General features: G+C 41.6%; 1 protein-coding gene across 1 annotated transcript in view; it reads right to left on the bottom strand.

Moving 5' to 3' along the window:
- Nucleotides 1-2,385: 2,385 nt before the first annotated feature.
- The window catches only part of PTDSS1 (phosphatidylserine synthase 1), a 55,860-nt gene continuing 30,960 nt past the window's right edge, over nt 2,386-27,285 (bottom strand). The window contains exons 7-13 of the mRNA XM_084751323.1: nt 26,178-26,319; nt 24,280-24,392; nt 22,490-22,555; nt 11,967-12,066; nt 6,064-6,132; nt 4,960-5,029; nt 2,386-3,428 (exon numbers count right to left, since the gene is read on the bottom strand). Coding sequence (XP_084607449.1) covers nt 3,319-3,428; nt 4,960-5,029; nt 6,064-6,132; nt 11,967-12,066; nt 22,490-22,555; nt 24,280-24,392; nt 26,178-26,319 — 670 coding nt within the window. The 3' untranslated portion in view covers nt 2,386-3,318. The remainder of the gene's footprint in view (nt 3,429-4,959; nt 5,030-6,063; nt 6,133-11,966; nt 12,067-22,489; nt 22,556-24,279; nt 24,393-26,177; nt 26,320-27,285) is intronic.

Here is a 27,285-nt window from a genome sequence, read left to right on the forward strand (position 1 = left end):
ACTTTTCATTATGCCATTTCCCTTTATTTTTTAAAAGTCATTAAAATTTTTTATGTGTGTGACTGTTTTTTCTGTAAGCATGTCTGCATACTACATTTGTTCCTGGTAGCTAGAGGTCACCTGTTCTCTTGCAGCTGGAGTTACAGATGGCTGTGAGCCACCATGTGGGTGCTGAGTGAACACAGGTCCGCTGTATGGGTAGCCAGTGCTCTGAACTGCTGAGCCATCTCCATGTCTCTCTGTCATTTTCTTTTATAAGTTCAACTTACAAACTGAGTATGAGGCTGATATACACATTCTCTGTATTAAACACTGTTAGGCTCATCGCTGGCTGAAATTTTAGACGCACACAAATAGAAATCTCTAGCAGAGACACAGTAATAAATAAGGAATCCCAGCCTAGGTGACTTGAGTGGTGAACAAACGCACATCTACTCTGACATTTGGGGGAGCCACAATGCCCTTCTTCATGCCTTGTATGTGTCTGGCTACCCCATATTCCAGGTGAAGCTGACAGTTTATGAATCAAATGTAGCCCAAAGAAAATGACAGGAAGGCAAAACGGGTAAGTGAATGAATGGACATTTGTGAGGGTATTCTGTGGTGGGTATGTTTGTGATTTTAAGCAACGTATTCACACACACATTGTACACACTGCTCTGTTGTCAGCATAGTCACTGACCATACCAAGAAAAACAGAAGCATGTTGACTTTAAGAGGTGCTCCGGGAGAGAAAGGCTGTTTTAACAGTAGTGTGGGAAGTTTGAGCTCTGCATGTTTTTTCAGCCTTCACCCACTGCTTTGAACTGGGATGAGGCTGGGTCGAATGGGAAAATGCTCAACACCAGTAAAGCAACACTGGCCCAGCTTTTGTGGTCTGAGGATTCTAGAAGCAGGAATCCACGTGGCAATCAGTGTCTTCCTCCTTCCTTGGCTGGTCAAAGGCCACTGCTATCCAGCTTGTAAAACAAGCCAGAACTGACCCACCATGATTCAGGATAATGTTGTAGATGTTTTTCCTGCTTGCAGTAGCAGTACGATCCCTGAATAGAATCTCCACCAAAAAGAAAGGTAAGAAGAAAACTCAAAACTACTCCAACCAAACCTCCTGCAAAGTGAAATTTAGGAGTTGGCTATGTATGAACACTGGGTATTGTGGTGAACTGACACCAACTAATCCTACAAGCATTAGAATGCTACTGCCACCTACTGTCCCACTTACATCAGTGTTGAATGGCCACTTTAAAGTATTTAGTGAGCCATGCAAAAAGTGCTATTTTTTATTTCGAAAAATCACTATCACAGCAGGACATTTCACTGTTATCTATTCTTCCTAGAATACGGGGGGTGGGGCTTAGAAATTAAAGCCATATGCATCCCTTATTACAAAAAAACAAAACAAAACAAAGAGCCCACCCCAGACATCTCATTGCTGCTGACAGTAGGAATTTGTTATATATAATTTACATTCTTTTTTGTACTTGCTGTTTTTCAGATGGGAATGGTAGAGCTTTACGGCCTCTCCAGATTGTAAATCACATTCCTGCAGGCAGAGGGAGCTATGTCAGGAACAAATTGCCTTGGAGGTTGACAGCATACATCAATGCCACAGGAAAAGAATTCCCATGTTCAAAAACTGTGTGGAGAGGGCCACAGCTCAAGGACAATGGGTTGCGTAAGCTTTTGTCTAGCACACACGGGCCCTGGGGTCGACTCCAGAACTTGCCAAAGGAGGGATGGGGAATGACAGGTAGTACACGCTGCATGTCAATCTGTCCCCTTCTAAACATGTTCACTGAACTCTATGGGGAAGCTTAGTGCTGTGTCCTGCCCAATTTCCTGGTGTGGGCCAGCAGCTGATGATGCTGTTTTCAGGACATGTGTGGCTGAAGAAGCAAGTATGGAGGTGGCTCTCAATCATGTGGTCACCCAGAGCATTGACTGTGACCCTGGCTTTTCATGACTCATTTAAGAATTCTTTTTTTAAAAAAGGGAAACATCCTCTACAATTTAAAGAGTTCCTTTAAGGAGGTAGGACACAGTAACCAACTGCGCTTGGGGAAATGAGGGAAAGGGTTGGTTTTAGCAAGTTTGTATCTGTACAGGTCGCTTGTTTGAGAAAGAAAATCCAACATGGTAAGCATGACCACAGTGACACACAATGGCTACACTTCTATTTCCTGTGGCTCCCTTAGGGAAGGTTCAGACTAAGACATATATCTGCAAGCCCTTTTAAAATATTGTTCCTTTTTCTTCTTCAGCACATAGAACATATATACATATGTATTATCTTAAAGTTAACTGTAAACTATGAGGTTGCTTACAAAGAAGTAAAAGAACAATAAGATACAAAGAAACAGCACTCTAACAGAGACAGATCATTGATGAGCTTTTAATGTGAATTGATTTATTTAAAACAGGGGTCCAGGGTAGACTGGGACAATGTTCTAGGAGAGCATGGCACAGATTAAAGTTAATTAATACTCACTAGCACCTCACATGAGACAGAAAAACAAAGTGGGCAACACACCATAGAAGGAAAACCAAGCACATGGAAAAGGCACCTGGCAGGAGAGGAGCCTCAGTGTCCAGCTCTTCTAGCAGGGCCACTTTCGTGCACTCTGTCTAGACAAACAGCCTTTGGAATGGAACAAAACAGGTTCCAATCTGAAGCCCAGGCTCCAGTGTAAGCATCCAGCCTTCTTCAAACTTACACTGCTGGCCATCTGTCCTGTGGCTGGGGACTGAGTATGCTAAGCAGGGACACAAAAGCTCTCCCAACCCTTTGTTTCTCTAGATGGAACCCTCCCCCAATTTCAGCAGTGGATTCTGAAAGCTTTTAAGCGTTCTAACTTGAAAACAGGAAGTAAAAGGGAACTGACTGAACTTAAACAACCCATCAAATGGAAAGGCAGACTCATAAAAATAAAACCCGGTGACCAGTTCACTAACCAGTCGGTTAAGTCAACATCTAAATGAAGATTTTTATACAGCATCCATCCACAAGACACAGCAGCACAGAGCCATTGATGACAGCTGGGAGCAATCAGCTATCCTGCCCTTCCAGCACACTGTATTGCTACCAGAAACTGCAGGCCATGTGCTGAGGTTAGGAGACATCTCCAGTTGGGAAAGGACCCAGGCAATGGTCAGCCTAGTAATGTGCGTCCAGGTCTATGGGAAACAAGACTTACACTGAAATCATGATCCCCAAAGCTCCCTCTGAACATTTTGATCTCCACATAGGAAGGTCCAAATGTGTTGTTTCCCTCTCAGGTCTAGGCACTCTCTGGAACATCTGAGATTAGCTAGGCTCTTTCATTTCTTTCCAACTCCATTGGTGACTTTGGATTTGGAATGCCGGTTCCTTCTTCTGGAAGAATGGCTTTCGTTGTTGCTTGAATGCTTGGGTGGGCTGTCTTCAGAACCTGCCCAAAGGAAGGCAACACATCATCACCTGGGGCCTCTGAGTTTTGGGCTGGCTCTTGGGATCTGTGATTCTCCTTTTCTGGCCTGCTGGGCATGCCAGCTTATCCTACAGTTGCTCTCCCTCTAGTGGCCTGATTAATAACTTAAGGTCAGGTGAATCTGGCAGAGTCTGGCTGTGGTTCCTGTGTACAAGGAAGAATTTTTACTCTGGCTATACATAAAATAGACTGGTCACAGCACAGTCATGAGGCCCAAAGAGAGACTAAAAATGAAAGCCTAAACAAAGGATAATAAAAGTTCAGCTACATCAGTATCCATCTTATGACTACAAGGACAGTATAGATCCCCCAAGTTTGTACACACTGAACTGCTAAACAGGCTTTGCAAGGTTGGTCATAAAATTACAACAATTAGCACAGAGATCAACATCTTTACAAGTCAGGCACCTGCTGCTCTGGGTGACAGGCCCGAGGTGACACTGATAAAGGCTGCGGCCAGTCCCCAGTGGACTAGTTAAGCCCAAAGCCTCTCCTTCCCATAGTTCTAGTTCAGTTCTAGGTGGAATACTTACCAAGGACAGTCACTTATCCCCACTCCCCAAAGGCCCAGTGTCTTGTCTTCATTCTAAGTATCATTTGTCACTGTCTAAATTTTTCTGAAGGGAATATCACTTCCACTCATGAATTTTTTCTATTGAAGAACCAGCAGTGTCCAGGGCTGATATATAACTGGATGGGCCCAGGTAAGGCCAGTCTGGTGAACTCCTTTGCCCACAACAGGTCAGCTCTCTACAGTGTGGCCGGAAACTAGGCACAATTCACAGCACCAGCTCCCCGGGGTCATCTCAAAGTATGATTTGTAAAGGAACTCACAGGTCTTCCTTAACCACAAGCCACAGTGAATGCCGTCTCTCAGACTTAGTTTGCGTCCCTCAGCCACGCTCCTCAACTTAAAATTCCTTGCCCTGGAGCCTCTTCATTGTTGTTGTTTCATACATTTAAAATTTTGAAAGAAACCAGTGGCCCTAGATTATTACAAAATGCCAGCTGAGGGCCTGTTCACACTGCTCTCCCTTTGGAATAAAATTCATAGATTCATCAACCTCTTTTGAAAGGCCTTTCTTCTCTAACACTTCACGCACTATGAAAGCCAAGAGCCAAGAGGGAGAATGCTCCCATCATGGGGCTCAAGGCAGTGTAGACCTCACTACCTTCCTGACTGAAGAAAGCAGAGCCCAGTATGGAGTCTCAGCTCATAAAGTCGGCTTTTAGCTAGATTCTGTGAACACTTTCCTGGTAAGTGACACGGGAAATTTGATGGGTAGGTTTGAGACCGACTCCATGAGACCGCACACCAGTTATCCGCACACCTGTTGTCCAAAAACCGGTTTTCCGCACACCTGTTGTCCGCATTGGAAGACCCTTCAATGTCTTTACTGATGCTCAGAAGATGAATACTGACCCCAAACTCCACAGTAGGCCTGAGGGTGCAAAGGACTCAATAAAGTTTAAACAATAAGACAGCTATTACCTTTTGAGCCTTTCCCAAGATGCCAGGAGATCTCTGGACTGTAAATGCCATCTTCACACTCTGAATAGGTCTAGAGAGAGACACAGATTTGGTGGGTAAACTTTAAGTCAGTCCTGGGAGGAATGGCAGGATGAAAAAAAAAAAAGTGAACCCAGGTAGAGTGTGATAAAGTTTTAAAGGTTGAGTGTATTTCTAGCTAGAAAACCTATGATCTTCTGTCAGACAATACAGAATCAAACTTGTAGAAACCATTAGCTCTGAGCCTTGGATAGAGCATGGACAAGACTCTGGGCTTGATCCTGGTAACACAGACATGCATAGACCTTCAAGGTCAAAGTTAGGAATAAAAGGTGAAGGCATTATCTTTATTTGAACAAAAGCAGAGCTGGGGAGATAGCTTAGTCAGTAAAGTGCTTTCTGTGAAAGCTTGACACCGAATTTCAATTCTTAGAACACAAATCAAAAAGCATGGCAGTGTCTAAGGCTTATAACCAGTGAGAGGCTTTGCTAAAAAATAAAGAATAAAATAAAAAATAACTAAATTAATTAAAAAACTAAAAATGGACAAATGACCAAAGAAGGATACCTGAGGTTAAAATCTGTCCCCATCCCACATCCTTCCACATAATAACAATCAAACACACACACACACACACACACACACACACACACACACACACACACACACACAGTAGTCTCCAGGACTGCTTTAATGTTGAAATCCACTCACACCATTCTTGACTGTAAGGAGCAAGCACTGTAGATGGGGAGCCCAGATATAGAAAGGACTGAAAAGGCAAAGAGCCAGAATATAAGCAAACCTCAGGAATGGGTTCAGTGGTTTACCAGTTCTACATTTGTTTTACTAGTTTTTAATTTTTTATTTAAGTAACTAAGATTTAAACTCCTTGCAAAAGGAAGATAAAATACTGACTAGGTGAGCCACAAGCAGACCCAGCTGTGTAACAGGGCTTATTCTGATATGTTAAGTTCTATATAGCAGGACTGAAGTTGCTCCCTAAGGCTGTTGTTCTCTTTCCCTCAGTGTGCTTGTGCTCCCTGCTGGGGCTTTCAAGTGAAGGCCACCTCTCTTTCCTCCTCTACCTTTTCGCGGTGACCATAGTGCTCTGCATACCAAACCATGCCGTACAGACACAGGAATGTGGTGAAGGCCTGGAAGACAAAAGACACAAATCCCTTTAATAAATGATAGTACATATACATACTCCACTTCCCCAGAATTGCGTTTCTGTGAGAATCCAAAGACAATTCAGTGCCTTTCTGCCATCTGCTTTCAGGGAAGGGTTTGAAACAGTTGGATGTGGCTGTCAGGAATGGGTTTGGTGGGCTGGGGTTGGGCAGGTCACATATACTCCATTTGTAAGAAGGGCTACGGTGAGACCAGATATATCGCTCTACCCTGCATCCTCTCTGAAGAGTAGAGACTCAGCTTAAGGTACAGAACTTCTGGACAGAAAATTCTCATCCAGCTTCTTAACAATGCCTGGGAGTACATCCCTGTGGACTGAACAAGAGGGACAATACTGCCTTTACTGGCCCTGGATTTTGGTGCCAGTTGCCTCACCTTGACTATTGTTGCTGTTGCTTTTACAGACAGGAAAAGAAAGAGACTGAAATATTTTGTAACAGCCTGAGGGAGATGAGAGCTAAGCCAGTAGTTACCCAGAGGCTAGGCATCTCCTCCTCAGGGCCGACTGTTCACCAAACCTGTACTACACCTTACATGAGACTCCAGTGTAAAGAGAAATGTACAGACAGTTGGTCCTCTGCATGCAAACGTTTCCCACCCTCAGAGTCAACAAACTGTATCAGAACTATGTTGAGGGGGAAAAAAAAGGTACTGGTATTAAATATAAAGAATTTAAAATTCATTAAAGGTATGCACCACCAAAAAGAAAAAATTTAAAATTCTCATCCTCGTTCTCTAAAAACAAGTTACAGAGTATTTGTATTTTATCTACTATGGCTTAAATGCTATTGGAGCAAATGCACACACTGTACAAACACAATGTGAATATAGGACTTGATGGCTAGTGGATTTGGGTATCCAAAAAAGGATATGGAACCCATCTCTCATGGATATTGAGAATCTAAAAATTCAAAATGTGTCAAAAAACAGTTTATGGAAAGTCTCTGGCTTCCCAGACTGAGCAGTAGCAAAGCATAGAGGGAACAAGAGGATCAGAAGAAAAGGAGGCTAGAAGTAACCAGAAAGAGAGCCGGCTTCACATTCTTAACATGAAGTGGAGTAAACAAAAGTGGCTAAACAAAACAGGCCACACTCCAGGACACTTGTAGCGAGCCATCCATAATACCCAGTCTCTTTCACACTATTGCCTATGGACACTTTTGCTACCTATCACCTCATCCTAAACATGGAGACAGGTATGAAATCATGGTGGGACCTTTTCTTCCAGAGAGAACAATTGTAGTTCCTTCTGTGAGTTGTAGCTCTTTCAGAGCTTTAAATATGGAAGGCCACACCAGAGATTCTTAAGTCCCTTCTGACACTAACAGAAGAGAAAAGAAAGCTCAGAGAAAAACTGGAGCCAGAACACAGGCTTCTTGTTAGGCTAGGTCCTAGTGTTAAAGACGTTTCTGATCTAATCAGATACAGAGTTTATGTCTTTACATCTGTCTATCTTCATCCCACCATGGAGCTCCTCCATCCACTGAGAAAAAGAAAAGCATCATAGGAACAAGACTCCAGCCATGACCACTCTGTACAGAGCAGTCAGGTGGGTGAAGGACAGACAAGTAAGAGAAGCAGAATTATGAACCCCCATGCCCATGGCTTGCATCCTGAGCTCTGGTCCATTCTGTCTTGTCAGCAACATTTGCTAAGTGTCTCTGAAGTGAGTGTCCTCTTAAAAACTCCAAAGAAGGGAGTCTCAGTGCTCTAGTTTCAGCCCACTTCCTTATCAAGGAGGCTGCAGTAGAGGCATGGTGACAATAGAACAGAAAACCTAAGCCATATCAAGCCAGCAGATCTCTATATGATGGAGTTTTAAAAAGTCCACATTCCCTCCCATCAAAAAACTATGCAATGAATGAACATATTACAGTTACAAAATGTAAATGACTTCAAACCTCCAGCATTTTCTAATACTTGCCGAAATTCTTTCACATATACTAACATTAAATTTGCCATTTTTCATGGAAGGGAAAGAATAGCAAAAGCAGAAATGTCATTAGTGAGACTCTGTATGTGCTGGAGACTTTACAAGGGCACAACAGGATGTCTTATGCTACACACTGGAAGAGGGAGGTTGGGCACCTCTTTCCCAAAGCACTGACTCTGAAATGAGTCAGGCAGGAAGAAGGCAATGCCTCCATTGGCCTGACATTGCAGATTCTGACCAGTAGAGGGCAGGCGTGCAGGCTTTTCCTTTCCTTGACAGCTTGTGCTTTCAGGCTGCAGCTGGGGCTCCCTCCAACAGGAAACAGCAGGCAGAGCTGGCTTTGCAGATGGACCAGGCAAACACAGGCAGGTGGCAAAAGAAAGGTGCTGATTGATCATCATGGTCACCACAAAACGGGCCTGCTGTGGTTGCCAAACCTACTATTTCACCTAGGTACAAGAGGCCTATTTTCTTCCTGGTTCAGGAGACAAAAGCTGGTAATTTATGGGTTTGCAATCATACCTGTGGAAATCTAGGCAAGTACCCACTTAAAATGTCAAGGACTGGATTTAAAATAGCAATTGCACATTCTTTGTTTAAAGAAGGATGTAGGAAGGAGAACAGAGAACCCTGTGGGGGGAAAGCCAGGCAGTCTGTGCCCGAGGGTGTGGCAGCAGTGAGCATCACAATCCAGCTTGGCTTTCAAAGGAAGGTAATGAACATTAGCGTATGACAATTATTTGATAACTTTATTAGCCAGCACATGAGATGCCTGCTTCCACATTAATCTCAAATTCTGTGTGTGGTGTCCTGCCAATCAAAGGGAATAATTAGGGGCTTTTTTTCTCTGAGCAATGCGGTATAACTTACTGCCCTCTTAATGAATAACGATCGTCTCACTCCTGTGAAGGACATCAATCTCGCTCTTTAAAAGGCTGTGGCAGGAAAACGTTGGGATCTTGTTTCCATTCTTTTGGGTTGTTCAATACTCAAGGCAGCAGGGACTTGCTATGGTTTGGGCCTTGAGTGTCTCCACAGGTCCATTTTACCATGGTTCACAACTTGTTGCAAGTGGGAGGTGTTTGGAACCTCCAAACAGGAAAGCCCAGTGGAAGGTCACGGGAAATTATTCTTAAAGGCACTAATGAGACTTTCCTTCCCATCTTTAAAAACTCCATCATGTAGAGATCTGCTAGTTTGCATATGGATTGGGTTTCACATTCTTTTGTTACAATGCCTGTAATGCAACCTTCTTGGTAAAGGTTGCATTAGGAGGAGGACACCAATTCAGAGGATACTCAGCAAATGTTGCTGACACAGAGGAACAGGCCTGAGCACGTTCTTTCACATCTGGCTTCAGGTAAGCCTGTTTTGTTCTTAAGGTACTAATACCATGCAGTTGAATGACAGTAGACTGAAGCCTCTAAAACTGTGAGCCAAAAAAAAAAAACCTTTTTTAACTGATCTCAGGTAGTTGTTACAGTAATGGAAGCTGACCAGCTCAGTGGCCTTTTTCAAGCTTAGTCCTCTTCATGTCTGTCATGCCTGATCATGTCCATCAGAGACTCTGCCCCTCTTCTGGAGTCTCAGTGTCTTAAGGCTGCCATGTAAGCTATACTTGGCCACGTAAATCCAGCTGCTCCATGGAATTCCATCCTCACCCAGAATCTCAAGTTCCTATGGAGTGTCTTCTAATGCTTCTTATAATTTTACAGCATCTCCTGCTTTCACATAGGGACAGTTTGGGTCAGGTCACGGCTGAGCAAGCCTTATCCAATGTTACTAAACTGATGAGAATTCCAGAAAGGCAGGCAATGAGAAAGGATACCTTCACCTGTAAATTCAACCTCAACTCAGAATGGTTTGCCTCCTTTTCTCATGGGCTGCTCTCAGGTATGCTGGCCTGTTATTAGCACAATCTAAAAATCCTGAAGTTGCCTTCAAGTCTCTTCTGCGTAATTACAGGGCAACAGTATCCAATACACTTATCTCCTGGAGAACTAACAAACTTAACTAGCCCTTTCCTTGCACTCCAAATGCCTCTGGTTCACATCCACCTGTCACTTGTCAACTAGGAGCCAGCAACACACACTAATTTAACATTCTCCCTCCGGAACCCACCCTGCACAGTATTTCTCTGTGACAAAAATCAGATTATTACTGTTTTATCACTTATAAATCCTAGAAGAAGCAACTACATGTATGCATAGCCTTCCTATGTGGGCAACTCCTATCCTCTTCAGTGTTCTCTTCACTCTTGCTCCCCCAAATAGGCTACCATCATCCCAAGGCATTGGGCACTCTTCACAGTCTCACGTCTGTACAAGCTGATCCCTTGGCCTGGATATCACTAGTCTTTGCCTTTCTAATTCATTCCTTACATAATTGCTGAGATTCTGGTATACTAGGTTCTATGTTCATGATAATAGGAACAAAAAGATGATGAAGCTTCTTCATACTCACACAGTACAATGCTGTGGAGGCAGATATAAACAAAATCAATCATTACATCTAGAATATAAGACCCAGGTATGGCATGCTAACTGGCTGGCCTATGATGAACTGAAGTAAGAAGTATCCTCTACCACAACTGAGGACACCTGGTTTATCCTCTCTGTGGTCCCATGACTGTCCTGTAGCAGCTAAGGTGAGAAGCCCTCTGCTCAAGTAGGCAGGTCATATTCCAGTCCAAATCAGAAGTGACCACGGCAGAGAACAATCCAAGATCAGAAGCAAAACATCACATATAATTAGCCTTCCCCTTCCTCAACCGACTTTTTCTTCTAATCATACCAGAATAGAAATATATTGTACTTTAATTAACTAATTATTAATTCTGTACTTTAAATTGGATATATTCCCTGTTACTGCGCAAGATCAAGGAAGTCAGAGCAAGGTGCAAGGCGTCCTGGCACAGTTGGGATTTCCAACCTACAACCCTAAGAGCTGACACTGTGAAAGTAACAACAACAAGAAGCACCTTATAGAAAGTACAAAATGTGTGCTTAATTACAAGACATGATGAAGCTGGCAAAGCGACGAGGATCTACAGGACAGAGGAGTTGTTTCTTCTTCAAAGTAGCAGGGAGAGTGAGTTAGAGACAAAAGAAATCTATAGAGCAAATGAGACTTGTTGAGCATGGCAGCTACTTGGGATAAGTGGACAGAAATTGTAAAAAAATATAAAGTCTAAGATTGGATGAAACAGTGTCTTTGGGACATGAGAAGACTACGACATTCATGAACTCAAAACACCTGTGGTTTATACAGAAGACCTGCATACAATTAAGCTAGTCAACATTTCATTTTATAAGGTGAGTAAAGAACAGAAACAATTAAAAAAAAAAAAAGGAGCTCTGGGCTGATAACACTCTGGGCTTCTTTCTTCAGAGTAGGTACCTCTCTCTCTGGGGTATAAGTGTGGCCTATAGGGAAAAATAGCTGTGGTCTAGTTGCCTCAAAAATCAACCCGTGATGACAGTTTGTCTACACCCATGTATAGTGACATGCATGTTATACTATAAAAGCCACAGTGATAGGATGCAGGAGAGGGCATAGAAGGAAACTGTCCTTGTTGCTTCCTCAAAGTCCTCAAAAGTTCACCTAATTCCCAGAAGCAAATAAACACATAGGTGGTGCAGCTGCTGAGGGCATGTCTGGAAATGGCTAAGGTGACCCACTTCAGATGCTGTACAGATGCATTTTAGTTTTAAACTTTAGTGTCCAAGATTAAGTTATTTTAAAAATGTCTATAAACTTCTAAGGAAGACTTGGTGCACAAGACAATTTTATTTCTGTATTTCTCTCTCGTTAGGGACATCTAAGAGTTCAGGTAATATTCTGGGTATGAGAGTAACAACTTACCACACAAAGAAGCCAAAGTATAACGTAGAGTATTTGGGTCTTAGAGAAGAGATCTTGTCCAAATTTTATGCAAACAATAGCTTCCAGGAAACCAATGACCCTAAGCAGACAAGGGGCAAGAAGTTCAATGTTAGCTCACCTTATTAGAGCATGTCCATTGCCAGAGACATGAAACAGATGAATTACAAATGGTCAAGATTTCTGCTGCAGACACTCTACAGAAACAGTTTCTCCCCGATTGCAGTTGAACTGGAAATATTTCCCCCTCCTTTCTCTAAATCTTGATTCACTTTTTTTTTTTTAAGTATTTAGAAACACCCTGTATCACCTGAAAGTGGACACTCATGCCAACTTTGGAACCCTCTTAAGCACAGAGAACCCTTTAAGAGGTGGTTCAAGCCACGTGTGGTTGTGAACACCTTTAATCCTAGCACCTTTAATCCCCAGTGGCAAGAAGATCTCTGTGAGTTCAATGCCAGCCTGGTCTACAAATGGAGTCCAGTACAGTGATGGCTACACAGAGAAACAAACAAACAAACAAGGCGGTTCAGTTTTCTGGTCACAATCCAGCTATTACAGAGCTGGTTGCTGTGGGCTGGAGACTGCATCCTCTACCCTTCTGCAGGTGTTCTTACATAGCCCTTGGCGCACACAAGTAGCACTAGAGCCCTCTAAAGGATTCTGTCAATACTTGAAGGCATCAATCACATTCTCTTACAGTCGTTTAAGAATCTCAGGATTAAGTATGCTTTGTTTTACTGACAATATAAGCCCTTTTAACCTCTCTTTAACTTAAGCAATATTGCTAAGAACAAAAAATGTCAACAACGCATGCAAATAATTCATGATTTCCCTTTAAAACATTAAAGAAAAGTATCAGGCCTCTACTAAGGCTCAGAGGTTGAAGGTAAGAAAGGATGAGGTAAGAATTATATGGAACGCCCAGGAGAGTTTTAATTGTTTACTGAAATTTGAATTTCTTTTCAAAAACGCATGGAGTTAACAGTTTACATGTAAAATGTCCCTCTCAACAAGCTTGTCTTCAGGAGATGGGGCCTCAATGGAGGAAGTGGATCTCTGGGAGACAAGCCTTGAGGTTTATAGCTAGCTCCACTTCAAGCCTACTTTGTGCTTCCTGGTCCACAAAGAATGTGAGCTCTTGCTGCCAGAGCCTTGACACACTCTGCTACGTACCTTCCCCACCATGATAGACTGAACCCTCAAAGTATGAGCCAGAAGAAACCATTTTTCCATTGAGTTGCTTTGTCTCTTGGTTACCACAAGAGAAAAGTAACTAATAAACATGATGGCAACAAACACACACACACATACACACACTATTTAAACAGAAGCTTCATAAATAATTGCAGACCTCATTAAATAAAAACTACAGGAGGCCACTGTTTTCAAGTAAGTTCTTGCTCAGGTCCAATAGAGCAGGCTAAAAGTCAGTATGGAGTTACTCATGCCACTAAGTAGAAACCATGGTCGGATTTAAAGAAACTTGGATTAGAGATTACAAAAATGCAAAATGTGCCAAATAGGCCAATTTCATAGGCATAAGGAAACTCTGTTTACGTAATTCTATAAAAAACATAACTTGAAGTAACCTAGAGTCAACAGTAGATTATTTGTCTACGATTCTGTTTCCTTACCTTTATCTTAAAGGATCATAAATAATGCTGAGATAACTTATCTTTCTCTTCTTTGTTTCTGGTTTCTCTACACCCGTAATTTCCATTAAAATGAACCTACACTCCTCTGTTTGTTGGAATACTTGGTCCTACTTTACAGAATACGTGTTCCCCAACTCTAGAAAATAAGAGCAATTATGATCTTTAGCTAAATTGTAATTGTCCTTTGACAACTATTTTGGTGGTTTTCTATTCTGCTTTATTTTTACTTTATTTTATTTTTCCTTCATTTTTATTTTATATGTATAGGTGCTTTGTCTGCATGTATGTATGGCCTGTGGGGACCAGAAGAGGGCATCAGATCTCATACTGGAGTTACAGTTGTTCAGGAGTTGTCCTGTACAGGATAAGAAGCAAACACAGGTCCTCTGTAGAACCAGCAATGTTCTTTCCTGCTGAGCAATCTCTCTAGCCCTCTATTTTCCTTTTAAATGCTGACCAGGACCTATGCAACGGACTTTGTAAAGAACTGCAGGTTTTTCTAAACACCAGCATCTCTAGGACTAACTTCTTATGAAGCTTCTGCTAGGGCATTATCTGTGCATATGGACACATTTCAGTAAGAAAGTAACAGCTGAGTTGAGGAACCTGCTTAACACCATTTTAAAGATAGGAGTCATTATGCTATATTGTTAAAAAGAAGGTTCCATTTACTGTCAGAGCTGAGTTGTTTTTATGTCTGTTTCCTGGAGCCTGACCTGCTCCAACCCCTGACCTTGACTTGTTTTTGAGAACACCCTGATTCTTTCTCACCATTCTCTCAAATCACATGGTGACCACATTGTTGAGATTTTTTTTTCTGTGTTTCTCATTGCTCCATTATCTCTCTTCCGTAACCCTGTTTTGCAACTCCTTGTGATTTTTCTCCTTAAAGGGGGTCCAGTATCTGCACCTTGCCTGGGCAGCACAGTAGATGGTGAAAGTGCAGTTGAGCCAGCAGGAGTACATGAGAGCAGGAGAACCACCTGCCAGCTGCAGCCTTGAGTGAGATAGCTGGAGCAGTTCTGGAGAGCTCACCCTGCTGTTGCAGGTGCAGGAGAGTTGATGAGCTGACCAACTCAACTACCTTCCAGGCCCAGGTCCAGGGTTTTGAGTTGGTCCTCCCCAACGTCTACTCCACCTATCATCTGCTGGAACCCATGCAAGGGCCGGTCCTACAGATTAAAAGATGTAGGATCTCCATCACTCAGGGCAACAACAGGATATCAGAGAGGAGTCCCTATAAGGATCCAGCATTGATAGTGGAGCAATAGCCAGAGGTTTCGAAACAAACCTATGACTCATTGAAATGAACATTTGCAAATAAAAGGGTATACTGAGTGACACACTATAGCTTCCATGACAAGATTTAAAAAAATAAAATCCTGATTTTCTTTTGGTGGGAAGGTTGCAAGGGCAGAAGGTGGATATGAAAAGACAGGTAGAAGAGTGGGATTAAGGAGCATTATGTGAAGTTCACAAAGAATCAATAAAAAGTTAGCAAAAAGAAATAGACTAGGGGCTGCTCTCTTTAACCTAGCTTAGGAGTCTGTTGCTTTCCAGCTCTTGGATGTACCACAGTAAAAAAAAAATCAAGATTACTTCAAATTTGGCTCAAAACTGTGGTAGTGGTCTTAGGTGGGATTAATATTTTCTGGATGCTGTCAGACCTCCCACCCAAATTCTAAAGCTCAATCTTCACTCTGGAATGCCTGGGCTGAAAGGACTGCCTTAGGAGATCTCCTGAGGCTCTGAGGAGGCACACTTTCCGTTTCAGGGACCAGCAGAGTGAACTGCTGTGCTGAGAAAAGCAGCAAGCATCTACAGAGGTCTCCCTAGTAAGCCATAGCCTACTTTGTTGGGATCACAGTCTGGGATGTGGCGGGGGCGAAGGAGGGGGTGTTCCAATAGAACTCAAATATTCTCCCATTCAGGGCAAAATGTGAGATGCTGCACCACCCTCCTGAGGATCTTGGTCTGATTTTATGTCTCCTTTGTCTTCTTTTTGGCTCAATTTTTACTGTCTGTGTTCTGACTTATGTATGTTCTGTGTTAATTAATTTAGCTTGGACTTGGGGTAACTAAATGGATGGACAGACAGTAATAAGACTAGCAAGCCTAACAGCCCTCTGTTCTAAGGAATTTTGACTAACTTTACTCCCTTATAGTCAAGGAGGATTATGATTAACCTATCGCCATGAATTGTCTCCAAACATACTGTGAAACTGAACGTTTGGAGAAACATCCAACCATCCATTCAACAACCCACATTTGGGGTTGACTGGCCCTCCCAGGCGATTTTGATTCCTAGAGAGCCTAGGTGGTGGTAAATGTCATCTTTGGTAAGCCCAGCCACCTAGATCAGATTGGATACATCTTGCCTTAGGCTGAAGAAACTTCCAAATGGCCCACTGGACGAAGGTCTATATGGTCCACAATGGGCAAGGTGGCCAAGCCATGATTGTCTGCAGAAGGCCCTCCTCCCTTTATATAACCATCTTTACCTTTCCTCCCTTCCTTCCCTCAACATCCACCTTCACCACCCAGTCCCAATCACTGAAAACTCACTGTCCCCCTGTCTGTATCTACTCCTACCTCACCACCTAGCTGTCTCCACTTATTTGCCAACCCCGAAACTTTCCCTACCTCCACATACCTGCCATGGAGTCCCACATGGCTGTCCTAACTTCTCCTCTGATCCTGGTTCTAGGGTGGCACCTCCTTCGGTCCTTCTTTCCCCATGGCAGCTTCCTGACAATCACTACCTGTGTGTCTCTTTATCCACTACAGAGCTCTACAGCTGGAAGATTTAGAATCTCCCTTTCAGCACCAACCCCAGTCCTTAATTTCTCTAGTTGATTCGACTTTTTTTCAAGCATTCGTACCTTCTTGACTACCAAAGAAAGGAAACAGATTCTCACAAAACCAACCGAAGTCCTCCTAGAATAGCTTCCATGGCTGATGACCAGAGGGTAGAGGGAGACCCCAACAACACAGAAAGAAGTGTGAAGTCACTAAGTGAATACCACAAGGTTCTGTTAGAAGGGAAGAAGTAGGCAGCCCAAAAGCCCACTAACCAATATAAGATAGCAGATGTGAAACAGAGTCCATACGAATCACCTTCTGCTTTCCTGGAGCAGTGCCGAGACACCGAGAGGACCTGGCAAATCTCAAGGCAATTAATCTGGCCCCCGGTATATGTGGAAAGATGAAAAAAGGACAAGTCAGAACTATTAGAAATACCCCAAAGACGTTTGACAATAGAGAGAGCAAAGAAGATCTTTTAATAAAGAAGATAAGGTGTGTCACCGTGACTGTATTACAAGCCCCAGCTACTTTCAGCTTTGCCCATGCACCCCACGATAAAAACAGAAGAATTTTACAAAAGAACTGATGTGCCTATTAGAAGGAGAATGGTCATTAGAAGAATAAATGAGTACATCAGAAACAGGCAGGCTCACCCCAAGCCCAAGCCAATTCTAGGTATGGAGAATCAGTGAGGCTGGGGCTCCTTTGAACTAGGCCCCCTGTATCCTATGGTACCTTTCACCATCAGGGGCCAACCTGAATATTTTCTGGTGTAATGGGGGCTACCCACTCAGCATTACAGGAGCTCCTAGGACCTCTTACCAACCAAACAAAAGTACAGGGGCAACAGGAGATATGAAAGAATATAAATTGACCTTTGGCTGGACTTTTAACCTATAACAAGGGACTAAAACTCATTTTTTCCCTTTGTTTTTTTTTTTTTTTCAAGACAGGGTTTTTCTGTGTGGCCTTGGCTGTCTTAGACTCGCTTTGTAGACCAGAGTGGCCTCAAACTCAAAGAGATCTGCTTGCCTCTGTTCCCTGGGAGCTGGGATTAAAGGTGTGTACTACCACAACTAGCTCTTACATTCTTTTATTGTTATTCCTGAATGTCCCTACTGTTTAAATGGCTTTGAATCTTTGAGGCAATCTGGTCCAGGTTAGTTGTCCAGATATCCCCAGGTCAGGGTGAGCCCATTCAAATGCAGATGGGATAGCTTATTTGAACAGTGCATCTTTTAAGTACAATACAGTGTACACTTTATGCTTTGGTGGTAATAAATAAACTGAGCAAAATATAGAGATTTGAAAGAGTTGGCTGAATGGATTCTGCCCAATTTGTTCACTTCCCTCAAATCTTGTAGCGGTCTATAGTCTTGAGTTCAAGGATTCTGGATTGGCAAGAAGGGTGTATGCCACACTGACTGACAAGGAATTGCCTACTTCAGGGAGGCGCCTGTGGGAACCTTAATCCCTTTTCTGGCTTCCAAACTGATGAGGTATTACTAGACTCGAATGAATTTTTCCTTCTCCATTTTCCTCCTTTAGGAAGCAGCTAAGAGATTTAGCTGGCCTACACTCAAGTTTTTTCTTTTAAAATCTAAATTGTCCTCTTGAATATACTTAGGCTTTGTTTGACTTTCAAACCTTTCTTGTCTTTTAATTCATTAATTAGCCAAGGAAACAAACCTGTTCCTGTCCTTCTAGGTGATACTTCAGGAACTGATCTTCAGAGTCCAATTGCAGAACCACTTCAATACTGGAAACTCAATGAGTGTTTTCTTCTTTTAAATTATTATTAAATTTATTTTATAAAATTTCTTTAAGCAAACCAAACAACAACAAAACAAAAACCTGGAGATGGAAAACTTATAGAAGAAAAGAAGCACCACTGAGGTAAGCATCACCAAGAGAATACAAGAGATGGAGGAAAGAATCTCACGTGTAGAAGATAAAATTGAAGAAACAGATACATCATCAGTCAAAGAAAACAATAAATAGAAAAAAAATTCCTGACACAAAACATCCAAGAAATCACTGACACCATGAAAAGATGACACCTATGAAGACTAAGAATAGAAGAAAAAGAAGATTGCAGACTCCAAGGACCAGAACATATTTTCAAGAAAATCAAAGAAGAAAATTTCCAACAACTTAAAAGAGATGTCTTTAAGCATACAAGAAGCTTACAGGACACCAAATAGCATAGACCAGAAAAGAAATTCCTTTCACCACATAATTAATCAAAACACTAAATCTACAGAACAAATAAAATATTAAGAACAGAAAGGGGAAAAGGGCAAGTAACACATAAAGGCAGACCTATGAGAATCACAACTAACTTCTCAACAGAGACCATGAAAACCAGAAGGGTCTGGGCAGATGTCATACAGACACCAAGAAAGCACAGATGTCAGCCAAGACTACTATATGCAACAAAGCTTTCAATCACCATAGAGGGAGAAAACAAGATATTCCATGACAAAACCAAGTTTAAGCAATCTCTATGCACCAACCCAGCCCTACAGAAGGTACTAAAAGGAAAAACTCCAACCCAAAGAGGTCAACTACACCCAAGAAAACACAGTATATAGAAAACTTTACAACAGCAAAAGCAAAGACAAACACACACTCTCTCTCTCTCTCTCTCTCTCTCTCTCTCTCTCTCTCTCTCTCTCACACACACACACACACACACACACACACACATACACATAAATACGACAATGAAAGGAACTAACAATCATTCACTAATATCTATCAACATCAATGGACTCAACTTTCCTTATAATAAAAAGACACAGAATGGATATGTAAACAGGATTCAACATTCTACTTCATACAAGAAACATACCTCAGCAACAAATATGGTCATTATCTCAGAGTAAAGAGCTGGAGAAAAGTTTTCCAAGCAAATGGACCCAAAAAGCAAGCTGGAGTAGCTATCCTAATTGATAGTAAGATGGACTTTCAACAAAAATTAATCAAAAGAGATGGGGAAGGACACTTCATTCTCATCAAAGAAAAAATCCACCAAGAGTGTATCTCGATTTTGAGTATGTATGCCACAAACACAAGGACACCAGCATTTAAAAAAGAAACATTAAAAAAGACTAAATCACACATCAATCCTCACACATTAATAGTGGGAGAATTCTGAGTGCCACCAGGCCTCCCCTTCCAGGGGACGTGGTCAAATATGGTGCACCAGAGTTCGTGTGAAAGTCAGTCCCCACTCTCCACTCAACTGTAGAGAATGTCCTGTTCATTGGCTAGATCTGGGTAGGGGTTTGAAGTTTACTACATGTATTGTCCTTGGCTGGTGCCATAGTTTGAGCAGGACCCCTGGGCCCAGATCTGCCCATCATAATGTTCTACCTGTAGGTTTCTAGGACCCTCTGGATCCTTCTATTTCCCCATTCTCCCATGCTTCTCTCACCTAAAGTCCCAATAGGATGTCCTCCCCTCTGTCCCACTTTCCTGGTAAGTGAAGACTTTCATGGGACATATCCCTTGAGCTAGTGTGCAGATATAAGTGAGTATATACCATCTGAGTCTTTCTGCTTCTGAGTTAACTCACTCATTATGATCATTTCTAGTTCAATCCATTTGTCCACAAATTTCGGAAATTCCTTGTTTTTAATAGCTGAGTAGTATTCCATAGTGTAAAGTACCACAATTTCTTTATCCATTCTTCTACTGAGGGACACTTAGGCTGTGGGGCTCAGAACTAAACAGAGAATTCTCAACAGAGGAATATCAGATGGCTGAGAAACACTTAAAGAAATGTTCAACCTCCTTAGTCATCAGGGAAATGCAAATCAAAACAACTCTGAGATTCCATCTTACACCCATCAGAATGGCTAAGATAAAAAACTCAAGTCACACCACATGCTGGTGAGGATGTGGAGAGAGAGGAACACTCCTTCATTGCTAGTGGGAATGCAAACTAGTACAGCCACTTTGGAAATCTATCTGGATCATCTTTGCATGATAGTTTCTTTTTATATTTTGTTTACAAGTTTACCTATATGTGCAATGACTTCTAACTCTGCCTGGAGTCACTTATTCTATACTGTCACACTCAAATCAGAAGCTAGATAAGACCTTGAAGCTAGGCTCCCTCTGGGACTCATCTTCTTATCTATGCTGGTTTGCCCAGACCTGCCAAGAGCCACTAAACTAGGGAAGTTCAGTAGGCATGTGCACATTCTGGAAGGTAATCCAGTATTTTGGAAGGTCTGTACAGTGATGCATCGCCAGAATAGTTTCCAGCCTCTAACACGCCTTCTTTTCTGTGCTGCTGCATCTCTCAAAAAATCTGGCATGATGTGAACCCTCACTTTCTGGGTATGTACCCACTCTGAACAAACCTCTTACTAGATCTTTGTGAAGATGCACTGCTGTTCAAATGAGTTTGTTCCTGATTTGATTACAATTTTAGAAGTTAAAAAGTTAAACAGTCGATAGAAAGTTTACAGCTGCAATAAATACTTTTGTGGACCTCCAGATGCCTCACTAGGAGACAGGCTTGAGATGGATTTGTGGCTTCAGATAAGCTTTCACTCTAGAGATGGTACCACAAATCCTGGTATATACCATAAATATAGGCAACTTGGTTTGAATTTCCCATGAATCGAGAACATAGTGAGGCTACCAAGAAATGTCTGAATTAAGTACAAACCTTAATGTTAAAAATACAAAGTGTTTCATTGAAATTCTGCATGCTTTGTCAGTTTATGACATAAAACACTGTACTTCTAAATTCACTTTGTTTCTTGAAATGTATGACTATAGAAATGTTTAGCTTAGTACTGAAAAATATAATCACCAGAAACCCTCCCATTGTGATGGTTTTGTCTGTCTCTGTGATAAATCCTCTTGACCATGAGGTAATTCTTTCTCTGACATAGAAAGCTTTTGTTCAGGGTATTTAAGAAGTGTAACCAGGGCAGTAAAGTTTTTTTGTTAGGGCCATTTGCCTCATCCACTTTCTCTCTTGAATGTTTCTGTGTGTGAGTGGTCTGCGTTAGTGTTTCTTTCTCTCTCTCTCTCTCATTCCTTATTCTCCTGTAGATTCACAAATAAGTTAACAGACTCAGGGCAGAGGCCTATATATAATTCAAAGAGCCCCTTTTTACAATTCCTTGCAGCTTTTAGCTAGAAGCCACTTTTTGCAGTCCTGTCTGCAAGAAAAAGGTAATCAGTTTAAGTTTTCCTCCTCAGTAGCAGAACAGCCTGTCCTGAGTTGGAGAGAGGAAACCCTTTCTCCCTCCCCTATTCCCTGTCTTTACTGGATCCCTCTTGCAATCTCCGAATTTAAAAAGTTTTTACATTTACGTTTAGAAGACGAGAAAGAAACATCAGTCACTTACTGACCCCAAATGAGAAAAAGATGCTGGTCACTGACTGACGCCAAATGAGAGAAAGAGACATCAGTCACCAGTCTAACTGATCCGAAATTGTCAACCCTATGTTCTCCTGCCTCAGTTTCCCACCTGGACTTGTCAAAACTGAGCATTGACACAGACCACTCTTGAACTCTGGATGTGAAATAAGGTGGTAGATTGTCAGTGTTTAATTAGCAGAATGACTTACCTGACACACAGAAAAGAGGCTCACCCATAGTGGGTTTGGTGGGGTGGGGGTAGGGTGTGTGAAATAACAGTATATTAAAAAACAACATTTGTACCCACAATTTGTAACCATGTGGTGGTGTTAATTCTTGGAGCAATAAAATTACACTTTGGTATGCAGTAAGCTGTTTCATGGGAACATTCTACAGTCAAAATAATATGAAGTATAGCTCAGCCCAGGACAGGGTGATGTCCCAAACTCAAATACGTTCAGAAAAATTCAACAGATCCATACTAAATCTAATATATTTTGTAAAGGAAGGTCTCTGAGTTCTGCCAGAAATAGTTTCTGGCCTTGATCAGCTTCCTTAGTGAGAAATTATACTGAAAGATTCTTAACAAGAACTGTTCAAAAAAGTTTAGGGGCTCAAATGGTTTTGAAACCCCTACAATCAAAGATACTCACCCAAACACCCAGCATTGCGTCCCTACGCGCTTGCATTGTGTGTCCGTGAGGTAAGCATAGTACTGTCTGAAAGATTAGAATTGGAATTCATGAGCACCTGTACATAGTGGGATCACTTTGACAGAGGCAATACAAAAGCTGCCTGCCTTGGTTGCCATACTCCAGCAGCCTGGTCTAGTTCTACTTAAGAGAACAGTTCTCCCTAACAGTCAGGGCTATTTGCACATTCCTGTAAGAGATTCTGAATTTGGGCTGGTTGGGAAAGAAGAGAGCTCAGCTTACAGGATTACATTGTTGGCAGAGGCAGCATTTGTCTATCTCCATCCCCACAGTCTTGAGCAAGGCAGCCGGAGCCTGATCCTACCTCCCTGTGAAGTGGAGACCACTCCTAAGGGTTAGTTCTGGGCTTCTTCAACTGTCTCTTAAGGCATCTTCAGGTTTATGGGTGTTACTTATAACCAGGTAAAAGTGCAGACATGTTTGCCTTGTAGAATCTGGACAGAGCCCAGCTGAACTTCACTATAGCTACATATCAGGACACTGAATGTTGCTGACAAGATTAGCAAAGAATGTTCAAGTGCTCCAAGCAGTACCCATGGTCAGAACTACATATGGACTCTAGATGCTATTCAAATGTTCCCAGCTGTCACATGACAATAAAGAAGGCAGATTAAAAATCACTTTAATAAAGTGACCAATACATAAATTATATCAAAATACTAGAACAGTATTTTGTATTACCTTTCAATTAATACTTGGAAATCTTCTGTCTTTTCATGCATCAACATTTAAACATGGACTGGCTATGTTTGGTGAATGGGTGTCATTAAGACAGTGTGGCTAGTAGTCTTGCAAAAAGGCAAGTGAACCAGGAGCTCACCATTTGTCAGAAGTGGCGGGATTACAAGTTCCCTTGAGGATTTGAGAGATTTTATGACAAAGAAATATAATATATGCATACTAATTTTACAGTAAGCTCTATGGACTCAAAAACTGCTTTTACTAGATTGACATGTTGCCCTTTAGAGAATAGGTTTTTTGTTTTGTTTTACTAATTTTGTTTACTGGTGTTGGAGGTAACATTGAGTGAAAGTAAGAAGCAATGGCTGAAAGTCCCTTTTAGCAAGGTGACTATATGTCTTCTTCCTGGTGAGGTAGTTCCTCCACCTGTGTGGTTCAAATGCATATTTTAAGTGATGGAGGGGCTAGCAAGATGCCTCAGTAAGTAAAGACACCTTCTGCCAAGGCTGACAACTTGAGTTCAATTCCAGGGAGAACTGACTCCTGCAACTTGTCCTCTGACCTCCACAATAATGCACATGAATGTATGGATACCTAAGCTCACCATGGCGGTCCTGCAGGACTATAGGGTACTTAAAAAGGCAATCAGCTTAACTGAATTTCAGCAATGTCTCATTCTAAAATTAATGTCATTCATGGCTTCAACAATATACAATCTTTTCTTCTTACCAATAGTCTCATTTTAGGAAAACCTCAGTATCTACTTTTTAACAGGATGAGAGAGTACCAGCAGAAATAGACTACACAGGCATTGAAAACAAGGGCAGTTCTATGGTGTGTCACTAACTAGTCACTTTCTTTTTAAAACTCTCACTATTGTACTGAGGTCTCCGACCAAACATTTTCTACATATTCTGGACAAATAATTACTTTTTTGTCAATAGCTTTTCCACAGAAATATGCTAGTAGATGTGACAGCTCTTATGCTAAGGAAGAAATCACAAACCGAGTATACATCCTCAACAAATGGTCATGGGACTAGACATTACCTTACTGTGGGAGCTGTGATGCAGCCGATGAAGAGAATTCTACACCAGCTTAGGGGATGGCTGGCTTGGAACACAAAGATGTGCTTCAGGAAGAAGGTATTCAACTCAGTCAGCTGAAGAGAAGAGAGATCAGTCACCCTGGTGTGCAGGGCTACATCATGAGTACACAAGTCCTTAAACAGGCATTCTAGAGCTAAAAAATAACCAGTATATCCAAAGCGTTTTTCAGAAAACATATGGAGTTTCCCAGGGTTTGATACTTAAAGTAGTAACACTGGTATATAACCATGAACCAACTGCAGGCAGGTCGGTGTGTGTGTGTGTGTGTGTGTGTGTGTGTGTGCGCGCGCGCACGAGTGCATGTATGTGTTCATGTGCATGTTCATGTATGACTGCAGTGGTGAAAAGGGGAGTGATTGATCTCTGGTCCTCAACTCTTTGAAATATTTCCTAGTTTGCATTTCTGTCACGTGGTTCCTCTGTGTGATCTGCGGAACAGTCAGAACAGTCTTTGAGCCCAGGAAAAATAATGCAAATAAATCCTGTAGCCTTATGGAAACCAGGACAGATCTAAAGAAAGCCCAATTCTAGTCTAGCACAGCACTAACCTATGAAGCTTGAGGTCATTTTAAGATGACTATGGAGGCATGCACTGTGTGTACTCAGGGCAGATGTGATTTTTGTTGGTGGTATTCTAAGACAGGGTTTTGCTATGACCTGGTATCATGTAGCCCAGGTTGGTATTGAACTTACACTAATCCTCTTATCTCACTTTCCCAACTTCTGGGATTATAAGTACACACCATCCTTCTGAGTTTGCAGGGAGTTTTGAAAAATATTTTTATTGGCAGTTGGCTGAATCTTCTGATCAACCTTGCAGAAATGGAGGTAGAGTGACAACTATAAATCATAGTAATGATTTACTCACCTACACTTCTATAAATATAAATCTATGTATCAAGAAAGGAATTGTTTTCTGTGTATGAACAAGATTTTCTTAGAAGTGATATGTACTGATCTTTTTCATTAGAATTTTTTAAATTCCCATATATTTATATACTTACTGTATGTGGTGTGTTCACAAATACAAGCTAGTATATATGTAAAGGTCCTAAAATTTTATCATTGGTGATTCTTAAAGAATCTTTAGACAAAATCTAGTTTCCCATGGTGAGGTCCATGTGAGAGAGACTTCTTGGGGACAGAGGGCACACACACACACAAAATTTGTGGCACAAGAATCCTTCTCTAGAGATTATCAACATTTCTTCCATCTGGAATTTCTGCTTCTCTCCCCCAGTTTGCTCCAAGATCCACACAATCCAATGGTTCCATTCCCATGGCTAAGCCAGGTCTCCACACATTATGCAAACTGGTAAAAGCTGAGGTGCAATTTTATACAGTAAAGAGGGAGGAATACAAGAGAAGATTTAATGGTAGGGTACTAGGAAACCCAGATGTGGTTCCTTCTAATAAGAAAAAGGCAAAGCATAACACTTAAGAGTTTCATTTTTATAAACAAACAAACTGCCCTTTAATATCTGTCACCCAGCTATACAAAAAAACTAAAATTAAAAAGTAAAGAAAAGCCTTCTCATAGTTTTGTTGGTTTTCAAAATATTGTTTAGAATAGTGAAATACCTAACTTAGTGTATGCTAAATATGACCTTTTCCAGAAAATCAGTTTCTAATTTATAATTCAGAGACTCATATTTTAAAATTGTTCCACAATGAAGGAACCCCTCAGACAGAGTAACCTAGACTTTAATTACCCTATATGCCAGCTACAAGAATCTCTTCCAAAGTTCCCAGCTGAAATGCATCCTACCATTAATTTTAGACTTCAGGAATAGTTATGTGTTGCTTTTCCCCCTTAGAACAAGCATCTATAAGATTACCTGCCAGATGATCATGAAAAGGTATATCCCAGCCACTCTCTGAAAGGAAGACTTAGGGTCAAACCACCTGACGTAAGTCCAGCTAGCTGGGGTAAACTGCAGCACAGCACGTTTGATCTTCCCTGTAGTGGTATGGATGTCCCTGGAAGAGAATGGAAACCATGAAGAAGAAAGAGGCAAAAAGCCAGGTACAGTGGTGCAGACTTGTAGTTGGCGCACACCTTTAATCCTAGCACTCAGGAGGCAGAAGCAGGCAGATCTTTGTGAGTTCAAGGCCAGCCTGGTCTACTAAGTGAGTCCAGGACAGCAAAGAAAAACCCTGTCATGAAAAACAAACAAACAAACAAAAACAAACAAAAAGAAAGATGATAAAAGGGAAAACTGCACTGATGATATTCTACCAAATGCCGAAGAGCAGAGAGGATCCTTTCTACTGGAAAGGTCTCAGGCAAAGGTTAGAGAAGCACACTGGACTGGGGGACTTCAGGGATGATGAGCAGGGCACAGTGACGTCAATGAGCTAACAGAGGGCTCAGCATGAGAAGTAGTATCACAAGAAGTTGGCAGGTGTTAAAGACACAACATAGAAGCACCCAAGAAGAACATAAATGGAGTAAGGATTCTATTCCCACCACTGTTTCTCCCAAGGGGGTGCTGTGCTAAAAGTGCTCATGATTCCTGTTCCTGATCTCACCAATATCATTTATTTTCCCCAGAGTTTGGGGGGGGGGGGACAGTGATGTTCAACTTTTCATGAATTTAATCCCAGGAATCACTCACTCAAATGACAGAAAACAATATATCTCACACAGGAAAAAATTTAGCTGCAAAGAAGAGGTGGTTTAGATCAGCTTTGTCAACATAGGACCTAGGTATAATCCCAGCTTTTCATCTAGGCTATTATGGTTATTTTTACATTTAACAGTATTTGTTTCTCTAAATTTCTCTTAAGCCAGCTTTCATACAAATAACTGAAATTCCTTTATATTTGTTTAATAATCAGCTTCACAACACAATAATGAGCAGTTATTACTCTATGTTTAACTCTCTAAACTAATTTGGTTTCCTCTCAGAGTACATCCCAGTAATCCTTGCACGTTGTAGCTTT

This window comes from Acomys minous, assembly GCF_964271855.1.
Source record: "Acomys minous genome assembly, chromosome: 12".
Lineage (NCBI taxonomy): Eukaryota > Metazoa > Chordata > Mammalia > Rodentia > Muridae > Acomys > Acomys minous.